Source organism: Piliocolobus tephrosceles, chromosome 7, assembly GCF_002776525.5.
Source record: "Piliocolobus tephrosceles isolate RC106 chromosome 7, ASM277652v3, whole genome shotgun sequence".
NCBI classification, from domain to species: Eukaryota; Metazoa; Chordata; class Mammalia; order Primates; family Cercopithecidae; genus Piliocolobus; species Piliocolobus tephrosceles.
Genome location: NC_045440.1, coordinates 105,682,036 through 105,707,650, shown reverse-complemented (window position 1 = coordinate 105,707,650; position 25,615 = coordinate 105,682,036). Strand labels below are relative to the sequence as shown.

The 25,615-nt window shown below is 37.1% G+C and overlaps 1 protein-coding gene across 5 annotated transcripts in view; it reads left to right on the top strand.

Moving 5' to 3' along the window:
- Positions 1-25,615, top strand: part of UBR5 (ubiquitin protein ligase E3 component n-recognin 5) — a 157,921-nt gene that overhangs the window by 74,027 nt on the left and 58,279 nt on the right. For all 5 annotated transcript variants that reach the window (XM_023225597.1, XM_023225592.2, XM_023225608.1 and 2 more), the window contains exons 10-20: positions 13,633-13,749; positions 13,832-13,942; positions 15,079-15,233; positions 16,318-16,435; positions 19,508-19,692; positions 22,012-22,121; positions 22,947-23,059; positions 24,387-24,530; positions 24,627-24,738; positions 24,983-25,137; positions 25,383-25,580. In XM_023225597.1, the coding sequence (XP_023081365.1) occupies positions 13,633-13,749; positions 13,832-13,942; positions 15,079-15,233; positions 16,318-16,435; positions 19,508-19,692; positions 22,012-22,121; positions 22,947-23,059; positions 24,387-24,530; positions 24,627-24,738; positions 24,983-25,137; positions 25,383-25,580 (1,518 nt within the window). The remainder of the gene's footprint in view (positions 1-13,632; positions 13,750-13,831; positions 13,943-15,078; positions 15,234-16,317; positions 16,436-19,507; positions 19,693-22,011; positions 22,122-22,946; positions 23,060-24,386; positions 24,531-24,626; positions 24,739-24,982; positions 25,138-25,382; positions 25,581-25,615) is intronic.

Genomic DNA, 25,615 nt, shown 5'->3' with positions numbered 1-25,615 from the left:
AATTTGTTTTGTCAAATTTCTAAAGTCAGGTGGACACCAGTTTCTGCAGGGCGTGTTTTTGGTCATTGATACAGCATGTATATCATGACAAGATTAGGGATCTCTGTTCCTTTGACTAGTTAACTATGCCATTTAATGTCAGTGAGTTCTGACAGATCCTTTGCGGTGAATGCTGTGGGAGACAAAGCTGATTGAACAGGAATGGGCTGGGGAGTATGCTCTGCATCCTGAGGAACAGTGCAATGACTGGATTATATAGAAAGCATCTAGGATTTGGTAATTGATTTGAATCTTTAAAAATCCATCACTGCCATAAGTGAAACAGAGTTGATGCATCCTGTTCATGGTATGTATGTAATTGATAGTTCATCTTCAGAGGCTCCTATTGGAACTCATGTTTTTCACTTGTTTTTTACTGTGTCTCTTTTTTCTTATTTCCAGAACCATTTGGGTAGGAATTTTTCTGAAGCAGAAATAAACTAAAAGAAGATGGGAACTTTGGGGCCCTACTAGCAGATAAAGGAAGCCTGATAAGGATTTCTTTCCTTTCTTTGATTTAGAACTTGAATCCAGGATATTGAAAGGAAATATTACTTAACTTTCCAAATTTACGTTTCCATAGTTACTGTGAGTCTTGTTGTAGTTCATTTATTTTCCTCTGCATTCAGCTCATGTGGCAAGCTTGAATGCAAGAAGGAACCTGAATTTTAATCAGTCTCTTTGGAAGCAAAAGGTTATTCTGTCTTCTTTGGCAACTGCCAAACTTTCCCTGAATTGCATTCTTTTACTTATTTCCCTAAAACTAGAAATGTCCCAAGTTCTACTTTTACTTCATGTGGTAGGGAGTGATTTAAACCATTGGGCTTTTACTTTTTTTTTTCTTTTGGTACATCATTTACCGTTTCCTATTTCTTTTGCCTGGATCATGTTGGAACTGTGTCTGTTTCATATTGGCGGGAAGTAAAAGAGGACTCTTGAATTATGTTTTAATAGGGCCATCACGTATTATTAATCTAGATTTCTTTGTCATGTATTATTTTTGATTAATGAAAGTATTTCTGAATAGTACAAGTTTAGCAAGCCTAGTCATTGTACTCTCTGTTAGATTTAGCTAGCCCTTGTTGGCCTGGCTAAAAATATGATAGATATGGTTTTAAGTACACCTTGTTTTTAGAGACAGTTGTAAGTGCATCGTGAAATCTTGGCACTGTAGACTTTTAGTGCATTATTCCTTGGTTTGTTTAGCCACTGAGTGAATGGAAGAAGAGTGGTTTGTGAAACAAAGTATATCCTACCTATATTCTTTTTTCCATTAAACACCAAATTTAAAATAGCAACATCGAAAAACACTTTTTACTAGCACATGATTGAAATCTAAAAATCATACTAGAATTCTGGGAAAGAAAACAGCTTAAGCCTTTAATTAAACTGTTAAGCATTAGCATAGTGATCAATAAATACCATTAGGTGCTTGTTTGCAGGGCTGAATGCTACAAGAGAATATAGAGAGCTATTAAAGGGAAAGAAGATCCTGTTTTTAACTAACTTTAGGAAAACAAAGTATTATACAGAGGCACAGGATAAATACCATGTGCAGAAACTGGCAATATGTGAGACCTGTATTGGTTTCCCAAAATTAGTTAGGGGTAGTGATTCCTGAGGAGCAGAAAGTTTTGGGGGGAGGCTTGACAGGGAATAGAGAGGTAGGTGGAGAATGCAGGGAGACAGGGTGTCAGGATGCACTTGGTATTTACCGCTGGGGAGAGGAGGTACCAGCACCAGATGAGAGTGGTCTGCCAAGAGTAGGGGCTTGTCTAATGCGGGGTCCAGTAGGAATTCCCAGCTCAAGACAGTTTGGATGTCATGCTAAGGCTAACGCTGGGAAACTAGAGCAGTTGCAGAGCATGCATCTATCATTTTATCTCCTTTATGCCACAGACATTGCTGCTAATTGCCTAGTACTTTGCTATTTATGGGGGCTATATTAATCACAAGATTGGCTATTGAGCCTGTCTTAAGAAACTTGTGAGGTTTAGTGTAGGAGACAGGTGATGATTACTCATCCAAAGTAATATTCTTAAAATGTGCCTTCCTTTATAATCTTGATTGGGGTTTGCTTTTAAAAAAAAAATCTCAGTAACTTGCATTATTTTGACTGAAAGTGTTATTTCTACGTTCTTGACATACCAGGCTGCTAAAGGATAGTCTCAATTTTATACACAGTAGTAAACTTGGAATATAGCTGGAAAAGACCTTTGGCTTGCCTCTGATCCATTCATTTTTATGGAGAAGGAAACTTCATGTCTTTGCTTATTTCACATGGCTTGTAAATGGCAGATGTAGCAATGAAGTTGCTTTTTAAATATGGGAAGGAGTAGCTTTTTTTAGGAGTAGGAGCAATCAAAATATGCATCCTAGTTTAATTTCAGAAATGAGCTAATAAAATACTCTTAAATATTAAGTATGGTTGTTAATGTTCATAGTAATTTTCATTTTGCCTCTTGTTAGAGTACAAAGTTAATTCTGTTGGTAAAGGAACTGGATTGGTACCTACTTTCCCAGCATCCATTTAGAGGAACAACCAGTTCCTCAAAATTCTACCTTTTTTTTTTTTTGGTGAAATTTCGCACTTGTCACCCAGGTTGGAGTGTAGTGGTGCAATCTCGGCTCACTGCAACCTCTGTCTCCCGTGTTCAAATGATTCTCCTGCCTCAGCCTCCTGAGTAGCTGGGATTACAGGCACCTGCCACCACGTCCAGCTAGTTTTTTGTATTTTTAGAAGAGATGAGGTTTCACCATGTTGGCCAGGATGGTCTTGAACTCCTGACCTCAGGTGATCCACCCTCCTCAGCCTCCCAAAGTGCTGGGATTACAGGCGTGAGCCACCGTGCCTGGCAGTTTTACCGTTTGTAAGCTAATAAAATTATTTTAATGATAAGATGTTCTCTTTTCTTTCAGGTTTTGTGGTATAATATTGAACTGAAAATATTTGAGGTGACTGTAAAATACAAACATTTCCCAAAATTATTCTTTGAATTAAATGTCAAAACTAATATAATATAAAAACATAATGAAAAATTATAGGCATCTTGAAAGCTCCATAAAGACAGAAGTAAGGTTCATTTAATCATTATTAATTTAGAAACCTTGGTTAAATATATGCCATGTGTTAGACCTTTTGTTAGATGTTAGAGTAAGAGATTTTATAGGAAGAAGAAAAATAATGGTAATCTGAGTAAGTACCTTAATAGATTTCCATACATACATACATAATAGCTACACAATAGCACAGGAGGCATTGGGAAATCACAGGAGGCTGCGCAGAATGATTACAAAGAGTGTGGACTCTGAAGTCAAGCTGCTGGATTTCCTATCTTAACCCTGCCACTGTCTAGTTGTGTGACCTTGATCAAGTTCTTCTCTCTGCCTTGGTTTTCTCATATGGATAGAGATAGTAATAATTTTTACATTATGAGTTTGTTATGAGAATTAAATGAGTTAGTTTATGTAACGTGCAAGGAGAAGCATGGTCCTGTCCCACAAAGGGAGAACAGGCAGTTCCTGCAGATCATGGGAGGGTGAGAGAGCCTTGTTGGGTATTTCCAAGTACGTTTATGTGGGAGTTGTATTTTATGTGCCAGGTTCTCTGTTGGTAGTGAATTGGACACAGACCAAACAGATACAGATCATGCATGCCCCCTTTGTCTGACTGGACTAGAATGAATTCAGGTTATGAAAACATTTTATTACAGTAATAATTTAGTGTAATAGGAAATTAAGGGCAACCTATATGTACCAAAGTGAGAAGGGGAGGGAGTGCCTAACTAAGTCTGTGCTCTGAGTCCAAGGTTATGATGCTTACAGTCAAACTAGCCAAGTTTATACTGGTTTCTGAAGGTTTTTACCCCAAAACGTCAACTTTCTTATTATGCTATCCCTATTCCCTAAAGTCCATCCTTTCTTTCTTCTGTCCCCCTTCCTCTCTTCCTTCCTCTCTCCTCCCATACTCTGCCTCCGACTCCTTTCTCCCTGCTCCATTTACTCACCCTTCTCTAGCCATTCTTGCCATCCTTCCATCCATCCACCTTTCCATCTAACCATCTATGCATCTACTGTTTTTTACTGTTTTTTTTTTTTTGACTTGTATGACTGCTTGTTACATTTTGTATTTCTGGAATAGCTTTGATAATTCATTTACTTTGGTGAGAAGAGGTAATCTTTCAGTTAGGTGGTTCTGTAACATGACTGTATTTTCTCTTAGTCATTTTTGCAATTTATTTTTTCTAATTTAGAAATTTAGTATGTCGCTGAATGTCTGCAAGTAAATTGTAATTATACATGTGTTTATACCAGCTTACTTCCAATAAAAATCTGAACCAAACACATTTTACAAGGCCTAAGCCAGACAAAGACGCCAGAGGAAAAGAAAACCATAGGCCAATAATATCTTTGAACATTGATGCAGAAATCCTCCAGAAAAATTCGAGAAACTGAATTCAATACATATCAAAAAGATTATACATCATGACCAGGTAGAATTTATGCCTGGCATGAGGCTGGCTTTGTATATACACATTAATCAATGTGATAGATCATGTTAGCAGTATGAAACCTGAAAATCACATGAACACCTTGATTGACGCAGAAAAAGCATTTGGAAAAGTTGAACATTCTTTCTTGATAAAAACTCTTTAACAGTTTAGGTGTGAAAGGAAAGCTCCTCCATATAATAGAAACCATATATGGAAAACCCCATAGCTAACAATCAACAGGGAACAACTCAGAGGTTTTCCACTAATATTTAATGCGAGGCAGGGATGCTTGCTTTTGCCAGTTCCATTCATCATAGTACTAGAAGCACTAATGAACATCAAACAAGAAAAATAAATAAAAGACAACCAGATTGAAAAGGAAGAAGTACAATTATCTCTATTTGCAGATGACATGATCTTATATGTAGAACCCCCTCCAAAATTTCACAAAAAAACCTGTTAGAATTAATAAATTCATTAAAGTTGCAGGCTACAAGGTCAGCATACAAAAATCAGCAGTATTCCTATACACAAATAATAGCCTAGCTAGAAAAGAAATTAAGAAAATAATTTTGGCTAGGTGCTGTGGCTCATGCTTATAATCTCAGCACTTTGGGAGGCTGAGGTGAGAGGATCTCTTGAGTCTAGAGAGCTTCATGGATGGGAAGAATTAGTATTGTTATACTGCTCAAAATAATGTACAGATTCATACGTAATCTCTATCAGAATTCCAGTGGCATTCTTCACAGAAATAGAAAAGCAATCCTAAAATTTGTAAAGAACTATAAAATACCCCAAATAGTGAAGGCGATAATGGGAAAATTGTAGGCATCATACTTCTTGGTTTAAAATAAACAAAGCTATAAGCAATCAAAACCATATGGTACTGGCATAAAAACAGAAACATAGACCAATGGAACAGAATAGAGAGCCCAGAAATAAATTCAAACATACATTATTAACTAATTTTTGACAAGGGCACCAGTGGGGAAAAGATAGTTTCTTCAATAAGTGGTACTGGGAAAACTGGATTTTCACATGTAAAATTGGATTCCTATCTTAGACAATACATAAAAATCGACTCAATAGACAAAAGACCTAAATGTGAAATATGAAACCTTACAGACTGTAAGAAAGTTTAAGGAAAGCTCCTTGACATTGCTCATGGCAGTGATTTTTGGATTTCACACCAAAAACTCAAACTTCAAAAGCAGGAATAAGTAAATGGAACTACATGAAACAAAAAGCCTTTGTGTACAGTAAAGAAAACAATCAACAAAATAAAAAGGCACCCTGTAGACTGTGAAAAACTATTTGCAAACCATGCATCTCATAAGGAGTTAATATTCAAAATTTATAAAGAACACTTGAAGTCAGTAGCAGAAAAATAACCTGATTAAAAAGGGGGTAAGGACCTTAAAAGACATTTCTTCAAAGAAGACATAAAAATGGCTAACCAATATTTGAAAAGGTGCTTATTAAGTCAGTAATTGTCAGGGAAATGCAAATTAAAACCACTGTGACACACCATCTCACACCCATTAGGATGGTTGTTACGGAAAAGACAAGAGATAGCACGTGTTGACAGTGATACAGAGAAAAGAGAACCCTTATATGCTACTGGGAACGTAGATTGGTACGGCTATTTTGGAAAGTAGTATGGAAGTTCCTAAAGAAGTTAGAAATAGAGCCACCGTAGGACCCAGCAATCCCTATTATGTATGTACCCAGAGGAGAGGAAATCATGCATATCTGCACTTGAGCTGGGCGTGGTGGCTCACGCCTGTAATCCCAGCACTTTAGGAGGCCGATCTGGGTGGATCACCTGAGGTCAGGAGTTCGAGACCAACCTGGCCAATGTGGTGAAACCCTGTCTCTACTAAAAATGCAAAGAATTAGCCGGGCGTGGTGGTATGTACCTGTAATCCCAGTATCTCGGGAGGCTGAGGCAGGAGAACCGCGTGAACCCGGGAGGCGGAGGATGCAGTGAGCTGAGATTGCGCCACTGCATTCCACCTTGGGCAGCAAGAGCGAAACTCTGTCCCCCCCTCCAAAAAAAAAAAAAAGTATCTGCACTCTCATATTCATTGTAGTATTATTTGTAATAGGTAATATATGGAAAAAACTTAAGTGTCCTTCGTGGACAAATGGATAAAGAAAACACACACACATACACAACAGAAAAAAAGGAAAAATATTCGGCTTAATAAAGATCCATTTGCCACAACATACTGTTGACCTAGAGGACATTATGCTAAGTGAAATAAGCAAGACACAGGGAAAAAACATACTGCATCATCTCACTTATATGTGAAGTCTTTTTCTTTTTCTTTTTTTTTTTTTTTAAAGGTCAAATATACAGAAGTAGAGAATAAAGCAGTGGTTACCATGGGCTGACAGGGAGTGTGGGGGTGTGAGGGAAGGAAAATGGGGTTAAAGGATCCACAGCAGACATGTAGGATGCAAATCTAGAGCTGTAATGTATGTCATGAGGATTACAGTTAATACAATGGTATCATATTATGGATTTTTGTTGAGTAGATTTTGGCTGCTCTTGTCACAAAACAGTAACTGTGAGATGATATGTTGATCTATTATAGTAACAATGTAAATATCTACATGTGTCCTGTAACATGTTGTAAACTTCAAATATATACAATAAAATTTATTTATGTGTTTATTTAGTTAGTTGTTAGTTTTTTGAGACAAGAGTCTTGCTCTGTCACCCAGGCTGTAGTGCAGTGGTATGATCTTGGCTCACTGCAACCACCGCCTCCTGAGTTCAAGTGATTCTTGTGCCTCAGCCTCCCCAGTAGCTGTGATTACAGGCATGTGCCACCATGCCCAGCTAGTTTTTGTATTTTTAGTAGAGACCGAGTTTTGCCGTATTGGCCGGGTGGTCTCGAACTCCTGGCCTCCCTCAAGTGATCTGCCTGCCTCGGCCTCCCAAAGTGCTGGAATTAAAGGCATGAGCCTCCACGCCTGACCAAAATTTATTTTAATAGAAAGAATCTAAAGGGACTTAAAAGGGGAAGATGAAGCCACAGTAGTAGCAAAGACTGTTAAAAGTCAAACACAAAGAGCTAAGTAATAAAAGTTGATGGGAGTGGAGGGAGAAAAATTACAGAGAAATCTATGCTAGGTAAACTTACTGAAGCTGAACATAAAAACTTTGCTTTGTGCTCTGCAACAAAACTGTTTCAATTTAAGGGGTGCAAACATTCTGTATTTTCACTAAGCTCTCAGAAGGTGCTTGATGAGGCTTATGTGATGAAGATGCAAAAGTGATTCAGCAACTCAGAACTGTCCCCCCCCCCCCCCCCCCGCCGAGGTGGAGTCTCGCTCTGTCGCCCGGGCTGGAGTGCAGTGGCGCGATCTCTTCACACTGCAAGCTCTGCCTCCCAGGTTCACGCCATTCTCCTGCCTCAGCCTCCCGAGTGGCTGGGACTGCAGGTGCCCACCACCACACCCAGCTAATTCTTTTGTATTTTTTAGTAGAGACGGGGTTTCACCGTGTTAGCCAGGATGGTCTCGATCTCCTGACCTCGTGATCCACCCACCTCGGCCTCCCAAAGTGCTGGGATTACAGGCATGAGCCACTGCACCAAACTCAGTCCTGTTAATTAACATTAACTGGCAGGGCTGGTGGCTCAGGCCTGTAATCCCACCACTTTGGGAGGCCAAGGCAGACAGATCACTTGAGATCAGGAGTTCGAGACCAGGCTGGCCAACATGGTGAAACCTTGTCTCTACTAAAAAAACAAAAATTAGCCAGGCATGGTAGTGTGCATCTGTAGTCCCAGCTACTTGGGAGGCTGAGGTGGGAGAATCGCTGGAACCCAGGAGGTGGAGGTTGCAGTGAGCCAAGATCGTGCCACTGCACTCCAGCCTGGGCGACAGAGCAAGGTTCTGTTCCCCCGCTAAAAAAACATTAATATTCCTTACTATTCTGGGTCTATTTTTATATAGTCTAGAGGAAACAATAAGTAGATTTATTCCCTTTATATTGTAGAGTTGTATGTTACTCTGTTTCTTTGAAAGGTGTTGAGAGGAAATGGACCATTTCATTTGACCCCTTGTTTAAGCTCTTTGGAGCAATCTCCCTGTTGGAACCAGCTGATCAGACTTGCTGGTTATACTTCTTCACCTTCATTGTGCTTCCCACACTGAGGAGAATGAAGGCAGAGGATTCTAAAAGTGGAAGTTGGCTGGGGAACGTCTTTGATTTGTTTTTATTGACATCTGGAAACTTCCAGGATTAAGTAGATGTGTCACAAATGTAATTTAGTATGAAGTAAGAACAAAATGAAAAATGATCATAAAAAGGAAAAGCTCGGTATAAAAAGCATATGAAAAAGTGGATAGGCAGAGAGAAATGAAGTGTGAATGGACACAGTTGGCCAAATTGCAGTGTATCCTGTAGTTGCCATCCATTCCAATCATGACATGCAGTACATTGTCTTTAGTGACAGGAGTTGGAGCTGCTACCCAATGATAAAACCAGTGTTTGCTCATAGTAGAAAAAATGTGAAAACCAAGTTTTGTGGGGCAAAATTTAGGAATAGAGAGGCTAACTTTTTCACAATTTAAATTAGTAAACATAGGTGTGGCCAGTTAATAGAGTTGGTGTTGCTGGGCCAAGTGTTTTTTAAAGCTTTGGCCACTATTTCATGTCTCATATTTTTAATAGTTTTCCTTCCCCCTTTGAGGAAGGATTTCTAGTTAAATTTATGATCCATTTATGTTGGACAGTTGCAGATTTACTGATTCAACTTCTTTTTGTTGAAAAATAGAGCTACAAACTACTACTCTTTAAGGAAACATGCATAGCCACTTTCTCTAGTTGGATTGAGCAGATGTCAGCTTGCTCAGAAGCAGCAATTCATATTTAATAAAAACATTTTCTATGACTTATGAAATTAGCGAGCTAAAATACTGTCCTTGTGTATGTATTTGATTATTTTGTATTTCTCTACATATAATAAGTTTCTTTAATACGGATATATCTGAAGCAGGCAAGACGTAGTAGGTGATTTTTTTGTCCTCTTCCTGTGGGTTCATAGTTGTGCTATTCATCTTCATTTGTCCATAGTGGATTTTCAGGGCCTCTGGGGGTTTAATTGGCTCATCCAGGCCTTATCACCCTGGGGGACATTGCTCTATTTCTGAAAGATAAAGGCAAGGCAGTTCTGAGAGGCCTCATGCAGCATGCACCAGGCTCTTGCTACTGGGATGGTTTGTTCAGGATTGTACTGCTCTAGTAAGGCATTTACCCAAAGAAGCTGGAGTTAAGATTCATTTGTTCATTCAACAGTTGGTCAGTGTGTTCCTGCTTTGTGTCATATACCAAGCTGGCATATGGTAAATGTAGTTGTGAGTATGATATTGGCCTTTCCACAAGGAATTCACTGGGGAACACAAACATTAAATAGAATATAATGTGATCACAGTGTGGTCAACACTAGACTGAAAGTATGAATAAAGTGCCATGGGGTTCAGAATGGGAAATGACCAATACCGCCTGAGAGATCTGGCAAAGGCATTGAAGAGGAGACGGCATTTAAGCAGCATTTTTAAGGTGAGGTGGGCATTGACCAAGACACAAAGGTATTTCAAACGTATTAAGCATGGGCCCAGAGTCACGAAAGGTCATGATGTGTTTGAGGAACAATGAAAAATTCAGAATTGTTGCTTTGTGGTGGGGAGTAGGAGAAGAGGTGAGATGACTGGGCAGTTTGCCAAGCAAGGAGTTAGGATATTGTTTTGCAGCAATTAAGACGTCAATAGAGTCCTCAGAGAAGTGACTTGATGTGATTGGTGGGGTTTTCTTTTGTTGTATTTGATTAGTTTTAAGGAGGCGAACATTACTGGCATGATGGGAGAAAGAAACAGGAAAAATCGAAAGTTAGTTATGAGAATGCTACAGTTGTTCAAGGAAATTGTGAGGATCTCAACCAAAGCAGGGATATGGGGACAGAGAAAGAAAAGAATCTGGCTGGGCACGGTGGCTCAGGCCTGTAATCCCAGCACTTTGGGAGGCCAAGGCGGGTGGATCACGAGGTCAGGAGATTGAGACCATCCTGGCTAGCATGGTGAAACCCCGTCTCTACTGAAAATATAAAAAATTAGCTGGGTGTGGTGGCGGGCGCCTGTAGTCCCAGCTACTGGGGAGGCTGGGGCAGGAGAATGGCGGGAACCCGGGAGGCGGAGCTTGCAGTGAGCCCAGATCGCGCCACTGCACTTCAGCCTGGGCGACGGAGCAAGATTCTGTCTCAAAAAAAAAAAAAAGAATCTGAGAGCATCGTAGACATGGGAACCTGGGAGCACCCCTCATCTCTTCTTTTCTCTCATCAGTCAATTCGATTGTCATGTCTCCCATTACCAGGTGGGTAGTGATGTCATTCATAGAGATAAGGACTACAGGGAAGGCACAGCTTTGCAGTAGATGGCAGATTCATTTTAGAGATGTCATTGTGCTTTTTAAGACAGCTGTAGGTAAGCCTGGAGATAAGAGATTTATGCATTTAAAAGCATGATGCTCTAGTGGATGCAGTCACTGAGGCTGAAGGTGAAGCACAATTTGAACAGGGACAAAGACAGAATCAGTGGCAGGGAGTGCATGGTAGTACCAGGGAGATGGAGGGAAGACCATGCATAGTAGTGCATGGTAGTGCCAGGGAGATGGAGGGTAGATGGAAGACCAGTAGAGAATGGTGACCTGTGAAGTAAGGAGAGAAGGATGGGTTCCATAACAGATAATGAACTGAGGCAAATCATTTGAAGAGTTTAAAGAGAAGATGGATTGATGAAATACATGGGGCATTGATTTGGCAGTTGGAAAAAATGTTGTAGCCGTCACTGAAAACTGGTAAGGTGAAACATGCCCAGGCAGTAATTCACTTTACCATGTTAGGACCGAAGGAGAGATTTGTTTGGATGGTTGTTGGGGGATATGAGAAGGAGTTGCATACAATGCGTCTGTGGGTTATCTTTAAATAGGGGAGGAAAACCCTTCTTTCTCTGAGATGGGGAGAAGGGAGGAGGTGAGAATGGTGCTTTCATTAAGCAAATCTAGAGCTAGGAATATTGAGGAAGCCTATGCCTGAGAGCTATCATTTTCTGGGTGAGTCAGAGATGAAGTCAGGGGAGGAGATTAGTCATAGTCGAATTTGATTGAGTGCTTTTTGCACTGGGCTCTGTGCTGTGAACTTTATCCAGCTGACCCTTGAACTATGAAGGGGTTAGAAGCACCCAGTCGTCATGCAGTTGAAAATCCATGTAACTTTTAACTCCCCCAAAACTTATTATAGCCTCCTGTTGACTGGGAGCCTTAGCAACAACATAAAGTTGATTAACACATATTTTGTATGTTATATGTAGTATACACTGTATTTATACAATAAAGTAAGTTAGAGAAGAAAATGTTATGAAGAAAATCCTAAGGAAAAGAGCTTATATTTAGTATTCATTAAGTGGAAGTGGATTACCGTTAAGGTCTATTATTCTCATTATCTTCACGTTGAATAGGCTGAGGAGGGGAAGGAAGAGTTAGAAGAGAAGTTCTTTTTGCTGTCTCAAGGATGGCAGAGGATGAAGAGAACTATAAGCAGACCCTAACAGTTCAAACCCATACTGTTCAAGGGTCAACTATATATGTTACTCCATTTGGTTTTTACCCTGCAGTCCCCTCTCCCTTACCATGATTTGCATTACCTTAATACCCATTTTAGAAATGAAGAAATAGTTTCAGAGAAATTGTATAGTTTACCCGAAGTCACATACTTAATAAGTGTTGGATCTAGGTTTGGGACTCACTTAGTCTGATTCTATTATAGTTAATTCTTAACCATAGTATTGAGAAGAGAATATGAAGTAGAAAGGTAAAATTTGATGCAGCTTCTATGGAGAAAGTCAGTATTGGTTTGTAGATACCCATGCTAAAGGTAAGGGAAGAATTGCTAACTTGGAGAATTCCAAATTTGGTCTCTTTTACATCCCCCAATGAAAGTGACTTGAAAATAGGGTTGACTGGTACAGGTAAAATAGAAGATTAAAATTAGTATTATTTCTGTGTAACACTCAGGCATAACCTGTTGTTCTTGTGTTATATTAATAAATCTTGTAGACTTTACAAGTTTTAGCTGAGCACTATAATGTTACCATCTGATCAAATAAAATTGAATTTTGGCAGAAAACCAGAAAGACACTGTTTGTTTGTCATACCCGGAGGTCAGAATCCCAAAGAAAGTGGAAAAGTACTGTGTATAGACCAATAGCATTTTTGCAACCTAAAATCTGTTATTGGCAAATTTTGCTGTGAGATTTCTAGGTAGCTTTGTGGCTCTGATCATTGGTTTTATGTTAAAGAAAATTATTATTTATTTACATTTATTAGCCAAGCTTTTTATAATTTAATTGCATTTCAACTTACTGCATGTATGTCAACATAAAAGTGAACAAATTATTACCTTAAATATAGGCACTTGTTTCCATAGCTTGAAAGAGCTTACAGGGAAAGAATCTTTTGATTTGACATCGTTTTTCTCTGCTTCAGCTCCTTATTCTGTTTTTCTTTTTTTCCCTTCACTAATTCAGCACATTCATTGAGCACCTACTTGTACACTTAAGTTCTTAAGTTACAGTGGTGAATAAGACAAAGCTTATACTTGAGTGAGATAGTGTATAAACAGATGTGTCAAGTTGTGAAGTGCTATGGATTAAAAAGAAAGCAGTATAAGGAGCTGAATGTGAGAGTGGTGGTTCTGTACATAGCGTCATCAGAGACAGTCTCTTGAGGGAGTGTCAGCTGAGAAAGAGTAACACAGACAGAGGGAACAGCAAGGACAGTGGTCTGAGGGTAGGGTCATAGTGGACATGGTCCAAGAATAGGAAGAAGGCCAGTGTGAATGGAGGTGAGTTAATGGAGGGAGCCAGGGCCACCTTAATTGGATACCTTGTAGGCTGTGCTAAAGACTTGATATAGTTGTGGTTTATGTGTTTTCATAATTAATCTAGATCTGATGAAGTGATTAAAGTGACAGTGTTCAAATCAGTAGATTTGGCAATTTTTATATTTATAGTATTGTATTTTACTTTATAGGATGGAACAAAATTCATCTGTATTGGGGCTCTATATTCTGAACTTTTGGCTGTCAGCAGTAAAGGAGAACTTTATCAGTGGAAATGGAGTGAATCTGAGCCTTACAGAAATGCCCAGGTATTTTATTTTATGAAATCTTGCATTGAATAGCTCTACATATCAACATATAAAATAGTAATTTTTTTTTATGCTTTCAAAGAATCCTTCATTACATCATCCACGAGCAACATTTTTGGGGTTAACCAATGAAAAGATAGTCCTCCTGTCTGCAAATAGCATAAGAGCAACTGTAGCTACAGAAAATAACAAGGTATGAAACACTTTGCATTGATAAACCATTTCATGCTTTAATTATTGTTTTCTTTTTTCTTTTTTTGCTCCTTTTCCATCTTTTCATTTTCGATCTTTCTATGTTAACATAAATACAAAGTGTCTCAAGCCTTAGTAATCTAATGTATATTTTTGTTGGCTAGTTTATACTGTAACTTTAAAAATAGAAATGCTGAGGTGGGTAGATCATGAGGTCAGGCGTTCAAGGCCAGTCTGGCCAATATAGTGAAACCCCATCTGTACTAAAAATATAAAAAATTAACTGGATGTGGTGGGGGTGCCTGTAATCCCAGCTCCTCAGGAGGCTGAGACAGGAGAATTGCTTGAACCTGGGAGGTGGAGGTTGCAGTGAGCTGAGATCGTACCACTGCACTCCAGCCCAGGCGACAGTGCAAGACTCCGTCTCACATAAAAAAAAGCTTTCTGGTTTAAGGAAAGGCAAAAATATTCCAAGAAAATTGCTAAGAAAAGATGTTGAGAAGCTAGGAAATACCAAATGAGAAAGTATGGATATTATGCCTCAAATTATCGATTTAGCTTTAAAGTCACTGAATTGTTTTGTTTTGTTTTTGTTTTTTTGAGTTGGGGTCTTGCTTTGTTGTCCAGGCTGAAGTGCAATGGTCGTAGCTCACTGCAGCCTTGAACTCAAGCCTTCCGAGTAGCTAATACTGTAGGCACACAGCACTGTGCCCTACTGATTTTTAAACTTTTTTTGTAGAGGCAGAGTCTCACTGTGTTGCTCAGGCTAGTCTCAAACTCCTGGCCCCAAGTGATCCTCCCTCGTTGGCCTCCCAAAGTGCTGGAATTACAGACATGACACCTGGCCTAAAGTCACTAAATTCTTTTAAAAATTGGTAGAGCAAATGTTTACTTCTGACCTTAAAGATGGCCTTAGACATTCATTTCAATAACTGCTATTTTGATTTGTGTGAAGGAAGGTATTTTAGTTTCTAGTCTACTAAGAACCTCTCTGAACTACTTATTTTTATAGCATTTAACGCAAAACATTTTAGAACTCCAGTCTTTAAAGTATATATGCCTTGCCCTAGTTTTTACCACAATTCTTTTGAAAAGATGGCTTGATTTTATTTAAAGTTCTAATATTTTGTTCTTTAGGTTGCTACATGGGTGGATGAAACTTTAAGTTCTGTGGCTTCTAAATTAGAGCACACTGCTCAGACTTACTCTGAACTTCAAGGAGAGCGGATAGTTTCTTTACATTGCTGTGCCCTTTACACCTGCGCTCAGCTGGAGAACAATTTATATTGGTGGTGAGTCTATAGGGAGGAGGAATTTATCAGCGAATGCTTGTATATGTATAGAGAGATGCTTTGAGTAGTGGAATACCAACATGAGAAGGTCAATTAAAAGATAATGCCTTATGGAAGGGAAATTTCACTTTGGAACAAAGTAATATTTTAAAAAACTTTTTAACAGTTACATTTATAAAAGTAGTACATACTTAGTGAATATAATTAATAAGTTTTATAATGTATAAAGTAGAAACATAAATCGTTTAGAATCCTACCACCAGAGATAACTACAATTAACATTTGGGGTTATCTTAAATCTTTTTTTCCTCTACATAAACGTGTACTTTGCTTTTACATAATTGAAAGTATAGGTTATAGAATTTTTTTTTTATTTCATTGTATGAATATTCTCTACCTTATTTAATTATAGCTTTACTGTTAGAAGGTGACCTTACATTTTTTCTGTGTTGTAGTTTAAGGAGTTAACAGCAAATTTGCATTTTGGAAACAATATACAGGGGAGTTTCCTAATGAAGTATAATTATTTGGAAGAACATGTATCAATTAGGGCCAGGTACAGTGGCTTACACGTGTAATCCCAGCACTTTGGGAGGCCAAGGCCAGAGGATCGCTTGAGCCTGGGAGTTCAAAACCAGCCTGGGCAATACTGTGAGACCTAGTCTCTACAAAAAATACAAAAAGTAACTGGGTGTGGTGGTGGGTGCCTGTAGTCTCAGCTACTTGGGAGGCTGAGGCAGGAGGATCTCTTAAGCCCAGGAGGTAGAGAGTGCAGTGAGCTGAAATCAGCCACCTGCACTCTAGCCTGGGCAGCAGAGCAAGGCCCTGTCTCCAAAAAAAAAAAGGGAAATCAATTGATGAATTTCCCATAAAATTTAATTATAAAGGTTTAATAAAAGTAGATCCAGTTATTAATCTTATGCACAAATTATAATTAAGATGAAATTATACACGTTAATAGTTTTCTGAGGCGAAATTACTGGAGAAATGCCAGAAATGCTTAACTGATAATATGTGTAATTTCAAATTTATTTAGTGGGTTGTTTTACTGCTTATTTGACCAGTTTGTGTTTTTTGTTTTCAGGGGTGTAGTTCCTTTTAGTCAAAGGAAGAAAATGTTAGAGAAAGCTAGAGCGAAAAATAAAAAGCCTAAATCCAGTGCTGGTATTTCTTCAATGCCGAACATCACTGTTGGTACCCAGGTAAGTGATGAATTAAGCCTGTCTTCCTGTCTTAGGGGACCTCATTTCTCTTCAGAATCACTTTCTTCCCTTGTAAGCAATTTTACAGGTAAGCATCATTTGAAGAATCAGTTTCCGGTAACATGTATGTGTCACATCATTCTTCCTTCATTCAGTAGAGTAATACTGTATAGATTTTGTTCCAGTATCGGTAGGTTTCCCTATGGGACAAGGTTCCCTGGTTTTAAGAATCACTTGCTACTTTTAAAATGCAGAATCTGGAACCTCTTACCAGAAATGTTTAAGTTTGTTTGGTGTTAGGGCCAGGCATCATTGTGTTTAACAAACATCCCGGGTGATTCTTAACGACTAAACAGTTTGAAAGATACTGCTCTATGGGGATGTTGTCAGCATGAGGCAGGGGGCTTTGTCAAATCCCCATTTCTACCACTTTCTGGTTTTTGACCCTGAATGAGATGGTTTTAGGCTTCTACAGGTACTATTTTCTGGAAGCTGATATTCTTAATATCTCAGTGGTTCTCTAAGTGTGGTCCAGAGACTCCTGCCTTCTCCTCAACCCTTTCAGAGTCTGAAAATTTCCTTTCTTTTTTTATTACATATTTGTGTCAAGCTGAATTAGCTTCCTATTAGCTGAATTAGCTTTGTCAGAAGAAGGTATCACCAGATTGAATGCAGAAGCAGACATGAGAATACAGCTGTCTGACATTAAGAGATTTGCTAAAATATAAACAGTGTTACTTGTCTCGCTGCTGTTTTTTTGCAAATCTATTTTCCATAAAAATTGTTTATATGAACGTGGGGTTTTATTACTGTAAAATATTTAAATTTTTCTCAATTTCAATTACTAATATGTTTGATTTACTCAGTTTTAGTTTACTGATTATTAAAACTAGATATGACCCATATAAACCTAAGGTTTTTGGGATATGCAGTAATACTTAATAGTGAAAAAAGGTCTTGAGATCAAATGAGTCTGAAAACGTCTAATTTATTACATTCTGGTTGAGGTTTATCTTCTGGGTAAAACTTAATGCTTATATTCATTACAGCAAATGCTGTTATGAGTGTTTAAAAACTTAATCCTTAAAACTTAAGACAAAATGGTGGTTTTTAATTATAGAATGTATTAATTTCTTCATCTAGCACTTTAAATGCAGGGTTTTTTTTCTCAGTACAAAGGTAGTAAAATGTACCTATTCTCTTTCTTCATGACACCTTTTTTCTTGGTCTTACTCACGGTTTTCTTCTGCCTATTGGTCTTCTAACCAGAAAATTTTCAGCGATTACCCACTATTTTGAACATTATTGATCGGCCTTCATTATTTATATTAGTTTCTTTGGACAGGGTATACTCTCTCTTTTCCCCCCTGCTCCTACCCCCTCTCTTTGCCCCTCTTTTCCTCCTTTGTAGGATCCCCCCTTTGCCTATTTAATTTAAATACTGATTTCAGATGTCCTGGACATTCTTTAATTGCACTCATGTATTAGCAGGATGTTGCAGCAGCTGCCATATCAGCAGATAGGATGGCATTACTGTAGGCAGGGAGAGCAGAAAAAATAAAGATGCACTGGAGAAAAGCTATCAATAAAAAAGCTTGACACTAAATTGCTGAAAGATAACATATTAAAATACCTTGGTATAGAACTAAAGTTGTATTTTAAACCTGTAGAATACTGGAGGCTGAGGGCAGTTGCAGCTGCAGAACAAGGAAAATATTCATGCCTTAACATCAAAAATAACTGTTGGTCACTTAGAGTATTCAGCAGCATCTGTATTTATAGGTCATCTTAAGAACTATTCATTTTATGCCACGGAGTTAGAGTTAATAATACGCAACTATTCTTTGGTAGAACTGTACCTCTAAGCCAATGTTTCCAGTTCCTGCACTTTTCAAATGTACCACCATCTTCTTTTGTTTGTTACATTTAATTATAAGCCACAAAAAATCATGATCTTCGTATATACCTCTGGTCATCTATCACATAGTAAGATCGGGATATTGGAGAAATCAAAAGATATCTCCAGAAAAAATGTTCCTATCCAAGATGGAGATATTGTTGGTGTGTTTAACAGTGCTGTCTTGAAGGCCATTGGTTTTCAGAGTATGACCTGAGGTTAGTCCCTGACAGTGAGAGTTTTTTTTTTTTTTCCTCTGTAGATTATTTACTCCTGAACTCAGTTAAACTTCTGACACTAATGTCTACATATTCTTTTTTAATTTAAAAGAAAAATTATTCATGGAACCTTCTGGCTAGCAAGAAACAATAGTCTTCTGGAAGAAAGACACATCTATAGAGATGAAGTTATAGAGCCTATCATGAATTAAGGGAAAAAGTTATTTCAAACTGTAGGAAACAGACAAGTGTAATTGTTTTATTCACATTTTACTTTTTAAGTGATAATACCTTTTAGTTTCTTCTCTGCTGTTTCTGCTCTGTTTGTTTGTTTGTAGCAGAATGGTTGGGATATCTGCTGCATGAAAATTTAAAGTTAATGCTAAATTTTTAGCGAAATTGTTGAAGTTATTCCTGTTCCTTAATATTAGAAACAAATTTTCTTTTCTTTTTCTTCTTCTTTTTTTTTTTTTTTTCTGAGATGGAGTCTTATTCTGTCGCCCGGGCTGGAGTGCAGTGGCGTGATCTGGGCTCACTGCAACCTCCGCCTCCCGGGTTTAAGCAGTTCTCTGCCTCAGCCTCCCAAGTAGCTGGGATTACAGACACGTGCCACCACGCCCAGCTAATTTTTGTATTTTTAATAGAGATGGGGGTTTCACCATCTTGGCCAGGCTGGTCTTGAACTCCTGACCTCATGATCCACCTGCCTCAGCCTCCCAAAGTGGTGGAATTACAGGCGTGAGCCACCACCACGCCTGGCCTAGAAACAAATTTTCTTAATGAAGACCTTTAAGGTCATGCTTTTTCAGCCTTATTGATTGGGTAAGATTATATTGGGAAACTAGGAAGCCCAATACTTTTATGTATTATGTTTCATCCATTTGAAATAAATATTTTATATGTATATATATATTTAAAGTTATGTCATCTTGATGATGGTTTTCTTTTGTTTGCTAGGTATGCTTGAGAAATAACCCTCTTTATCATGCTGGAGCAGTTGCATTTTCAATTAGTGCTGGGATTCCTAAAGTTGGTGTCTTAATGGAGTCAGTTTGGAATATGAATGACAGCTGTAGATTTCAACTTAGATCTCCTGAAAGCTTGAAAAACATGGAAAAAGCTAGCAAAACTACTGAAGCTAAGTAAGTACTATGCCTTAACTAATCGTGCTTTTACACCAGTTCCTTGTTTGCTTTGCATATGAATGAGAATAATCCAGGAAGACTTAGAGGTATATAGTGAAGTTGTAAACTCCTAACATGATAGGGTCTTGTTAAGGTTCCCAGGAAATTCGAAAATGAATTACTAAATTTTACTGTTTGTAACTTGGCTAATATTTGTATATTAAAACAGTAGATTTTAATATCCAGATGACATTGTAGTGTTCTTTTGATGCCCTTGTTTTGTTATTAGAGATATCCTTTGCAGGTGTTTTGTGGCAGTAATAATATGTTTAAGCCTTACTATTAAGCCGACATTCTCCTCTCTCCTTGTGTAATCATCTTAATTTCTACCTAACTTCCTGCCCTACATCTTGATTATTGAAAGGGTTTTTTTACAGGTTAATGTACTCGAGAGGGAAATATCTGTAAAGAATTTGTAAACGTTTTTTGAGTTGAAGGGATTTGTGAATAGAAACACCACTGAATTTTGTATAGCCCCACATTTCTGGGGCTGGCTTGTTGTTTGGAGAGTGGTACAGAGATCTTAACACCTGTGCTTTTAGAACATCTACTCATCTTTAAAAATAATCATTTGTACTGTAATTTGGTTGTTTGGTATGTGAACTTTAAAACATTAGTAAAATTGTTAAATAACATTTTTTCTTAATCTTATAAAATATAGGTGACCAGTATAGTTATATGGGAGAGTAGTGATAATCACATTCTAGAAATAACATTTAAAACATCAGTATTTTCTTTTTTTCTAAATGTATTCAGTCATTGAAAAATGGTAGGGATTTTACTGTACCTACAGCTTTTTAAGGTTCCAAACTTTTTTAGTTTACTTTCCATTTATACTCAGATGTTATGATTATAAATTTACTGACTTTACTGCTGTCATTCCTCTCAGTGTCAAAAGTGCATACTTAAATGTAGAAACAGTGATTACTGTTAAGTTAAATGTAATTTTTAACAAACCAACGCTATTGCACTTTATACCTAATTAAGATTTTGCTTTTAGTTTTAGTGTTCTTTCTCTGTCTTGGTTTTTTAAAAAAGATTTGTAGACTTTTCTTCTAATTACGTTGAATTTTGTACTAAAAATAAAAGTAACAAAACATTTTCATTGTCTTATGAACTTTGTAAAGAATATTTGAAATAATTTTGATGTGTACAAATATAAACAAGATTAGAATAGAATATGCTATTTAAAGCCTGTAGTTTATGAAGTTTTTCAAGATCTTCCTTTAAGTCAGCCATTTCAAATATTAGCAAAAGAACTAAGTGAAATTAAATGTTAAGAACATAGTCTTTTTCATGTCAGTAGTACCCTTGTTTGCCAGTCATCGAAATGCATTCACTTTAAAGATATGCTAGTGATAAATGCATTCACTTTAAAGGTATGCTAGTGATTAGTCAGTATTGGCTTCTCCCCACTATCGCAGCATTTGTGGAGCAGCAAGGAGTATTCGCTGTGTGCTTATCCAGATCACTCTTGTTAAGATCCCAGTGAAAATAATACCGGCTTTCTTTTGGATTGTTTCTAAACTCAGGTGAAATTTCTGATGAGAGTAATAGGAGACAAGAGGGTTAAGATGATGGTCTAGATTATAATAGGTATATAAATAACAAATTTGTGAGTAACCAGTGGCTTTTCAGATTAAAAACTGATTTCTACCCTTTAATGAATAAAAATATTTATGTTTGTACCATCTGTAGAATGCCGTTTAGTTGCTGTAGTTATTTTCTTAAATAGAGTATTAAATAACTCAAAGAAGGCTAGTTTTTTAATCCTGTCACCAGATCATTTAAGAATAAATTTTTATAAACCATTGTGACTAGAGTTTCTTCTTTGAACTCTTAAGAAATTAATGGTCTAATGGGCTTTTTACTTTTTACCTTTTTTTTTTTTTCGGTTAAATTGCCATATCCAAATCTTAGCAGTGTTGCAGTGTGAAACTTAACGTGCTCAAGAGGCTTTGATAAAGCTGTGTTGATAAATTAAGTGTAAATTTTGTTATTTTTAGGTAAAGCTTATCTGAATCATTGTCTCAAGTTGTTGGTAGCTTTTATATTTTTCCTTCCCATATTAAACCACTATTTGAAAGTATGCATTGTGTAGCTTTTATTCTTGAGTCTTAAAAATATGCAATAAAAATTAATATAAATACACAATTCAATAAAAATATTTTTAATATTCATTCTCTTATAAGAAAATACTTGTGGTGTTTTTAAAAAATACTAGTTTCCATTATTTCATTTATCTAATTATAAGGAGAATCTTATTTCTTATCTCAGGCCTGAAAGTAAGCAGGAGCCAGTGAAAACAGAAATGGGTCCTCCACCATCTCCAGCATCCACCTGTAGTGATGCGTCCTCAATTGCCAGCAGTGCATCAATGCCATATAGTAAGTTTTATTTGTTGTACACAGTGGTCAAAATTGGTCTCATGCAGACAGCTGTGTTTAGTTTGTTTCTGATTTAAGGCAACTCATATCATTTTTTACATCTTTTTATATAGTTTGTATCTCTATTACTTTGATTTTTTTTGTGTGTAACTTTCTTTGAATAGAAAGATGGTATTTACAGTGTTGACTATTTCTGTTGTTTTTCAGAATTAGAGTTTTAAAAAGATATGTGAAATTCATTATAATAGTAGAAGGAAATAATTGCCACTAGCTAGTCTGTCTACTCACTTTTGTTGAGACTCTTATTATTGTAAATTGGTTACGTCTTGGTCACAACTTTTGCTCAAAATTTGTAGAATTTATAAACCTAGACTTACTATCACACCATGGATAGAATTTTTTCAAAAGTTCCTTAAAATAAATTTTATGATGTAATTGCTTTGCAATTTAGGAAATTAAAAGTTAGACTTTAGTAGTTATGTGATAATTTTCTTAAAACTGTCCGGCAGATCTTCCTTTTTAAACTTTGGTTAGATAACCCTAATTTTGGGAGTACAAAATACATTTTATCGTATTTCTTTGCACTTGTTTATACTGGTGTTAATACAATTAAACACTAATGGTTATTGTTGTTCTTCACTGTGAATTTAATTGAAGTACAAATTGATTAGAAAACTCCAATTCATAAAGCAGTAGCTTAGGAAATTTTTGAGAACCTTCACTTAGTATCCCTTTAAAGATAGTCTTTCTTATAAATTTAGATGAAATCTATAAAGTCTCTTTTACATTTTCTTTTTGGTACTTACCATTTTGTTGTTGTCTAAGAACGACGACGGTCAACCCCTGCACCAAAAGAAGAGGAAAAGGTGAATGAAGAGCAGTGGTCTCTTCGGGAAGTGGTTTTTGTGGAAGATGTCAAGAATGTTCCTGTTGGCAAGGTTTGTTCAAAATATCTAAGAATTAATTACTAACAGAACTATAATGATCTTGGTTATCCAGGGATTTGTGGTTCATATTTGAGTCCTTTCTTCAGGGCTGTTTTATTGATTAGCTTCAGTGGTATCTTCAGTTGCACCCTGCATCTGATGCAGATCTGTCTTCTCAGTCCCTGACAGATGAAGAGATTTTGCCTCTCCTTGAGCATTTGTGATGATATGTTGCTTTTAAAAGAAAACTATTATTTGGGAATAATTTTAGATTTGTAGAGAAGTTGCACAGAGATGCATTACTTTTTGGTATAGCCCATTCTTTGGATCTGTTAGACAGTTCTAATTGAGATCATCTTTCATGACATTTAAAATTCTTACATAGAACTGAAAAATCTTATTACAAGTCACCTTCCACTTTTTCTCTTCTCCCTGAAGAAAGTTTTGTCTTCTAAGAAATCATCAGTTTGAATGCCATTAATTTCACTCTTCTACTGATGCATATTTAAAATGCACTTGGAGTTGTAGAATGTCTGTAAAGTAAAGGTTTTCATGATTACTCAGTAGTTTCTGAAATGTGATAGTCTTTCACTTATACTTAAAGGAAAGAGCAGATATACCAGGTTCTGCAGCTTACAAAGGTCTTTCTCATATACCGTTTCATTTGATTCTCAAAATAGACCTGTAGTTTATGGGTGGGTATTTTCTTCTAAGAATAAGATACTGGCTTTAAAATAAAAAGCATCAAGTAGCAGAAGTGGGACCCAAATTTGTCCTGGTTTTAAGTTCTGTGCTTGTCTTCCTGTGTGTTGCTGACCCTATCCCTGTGTTGACCATATCGTAGCCACTAGCTGTATATGTGGCTGTTTAAATTTGTTAAAATCAAATAACTTAACAATGTCAGCACCTTAGTCACATTAGCTTCATTTCAAGGGCTCAGTAGCCACTTATGGCTAATGGCTGCCACATTGGACACTGCCAGTGTAGAATGTTGCCGTTTTCAAGAAAGTTCTGTCAGACAGAAAGCTGCTTTAATGTAATTAAGAGGGGAGATGGGAGGATCCTATGGGCTATATACTTAAGTTTTTCAGTTGATTGCTGAAAACATTCGTAGACTGTAATCAGTGGCTATGTGGGTCAGTTTTCTCTAGCAAATGAGCCTTGAATATAGATGTCAATAGAAAAACTTTGGTGAGTCTGTCTAGGTTAATTTTATAACTTGGTGATCATTGAAGAAACATACAAAGAATTGGATTCCTTTAACGTTAAATTAGTTCAGTGAACAGAATTTGTATGTTGATTTTATTTTAGTGTTCATTGAATTTGCCTATACTTCCAGGTGCTAAAAGTGGATGGTGCCTATGTTGCTGTAAAATTTCCAGGAACTTCCAGTAATACAAACTGTCAGAGCAGTTCTGGTCCAGATGCTGACCCTTCTTCTCTCCTGCAGGATTGTAGGTTACTTAGAATTGATGAATTGCAGGTAAGTGTAAAGAAGTCATTCAGCAAGTGAATATTGGAACTGACTCCTTGAGTTTGTTATGGAGTTTGAAAGCAAAATTCCTTTTGTGTCATGCAGGTTGTCAAAACTGGTGGAACACCGAAGGTTCCCGACTGTTTCCAAAGGACTCCTAAAAAGCTTTGTATACCTGAAAAAACAGAAATATTAGCAGTGAATGTAGATTCCAAAGGTAGATTTTGTAACTTTTTCAGCTGGCATATTCTATATTCCATTAATACTTGTTCAGGAAATGGGAATATGATAAAGTAATTCAGGGCATTGGCATTTTTTTGTTGCCTGTCTGTAACATTATGGAATGGCATGTATCTGTTTGAATTGACTTACAAGTGTGGCCAGAGAAGTTAAAATATTGTAGATGTTTATTAGAGATAAGATGTATAACAATTTTTCTTCTCATTTATGTGCTTCTGAAGGTGTTCATGCTGTTCTGAAGACTGGAAATTGGGTACGATACTGTATCTTTGATCTTGCTACAGGAAAAGCAGAACAGGAAAATAATTTTCCTACAAGCAGCATTGCTTTCCTTGGTCAGAATGAGAGGAATGTAGCCATTTTCACTGCTGGACAGGTAGAGGCTCATTTTTGCTTTTGAAAAGTGATAGGACAACAATGGCATTTTTGCGAAGTTAGGGGGTCTGGCTCTGGTTAGCTTGTTAATAAATTATTCAAAAATTTAGACTATTTAACACATTTGAATACTAGGTTTCTTATTGTTATTACTAAAATCTAATTTGGAAACAAATATGTCTGTCGTAAAAATCAGATACATCTTTTGATTACGAGTCAAACTTTACTGTTTTCCCATTATTGTAGGAATCTCCCATTATTCTTCGAGATGGAAATGGTACTATCTATCCAATGGCCAAAGATTGCATGGGAGGAATAAGGGATCCCGATTGGCTGGATCTTCCACCTATTAGTAGTCTTGGAATGGGTGTGCATTCTTTAATAAATCTTCCTGCCAATTCAACAATCAAAAAGAAAGCTGCTATTATCATCATGGCTGTAGAGGTAATTTGAGTTTTGAAACTACTGGGCATTTTTAT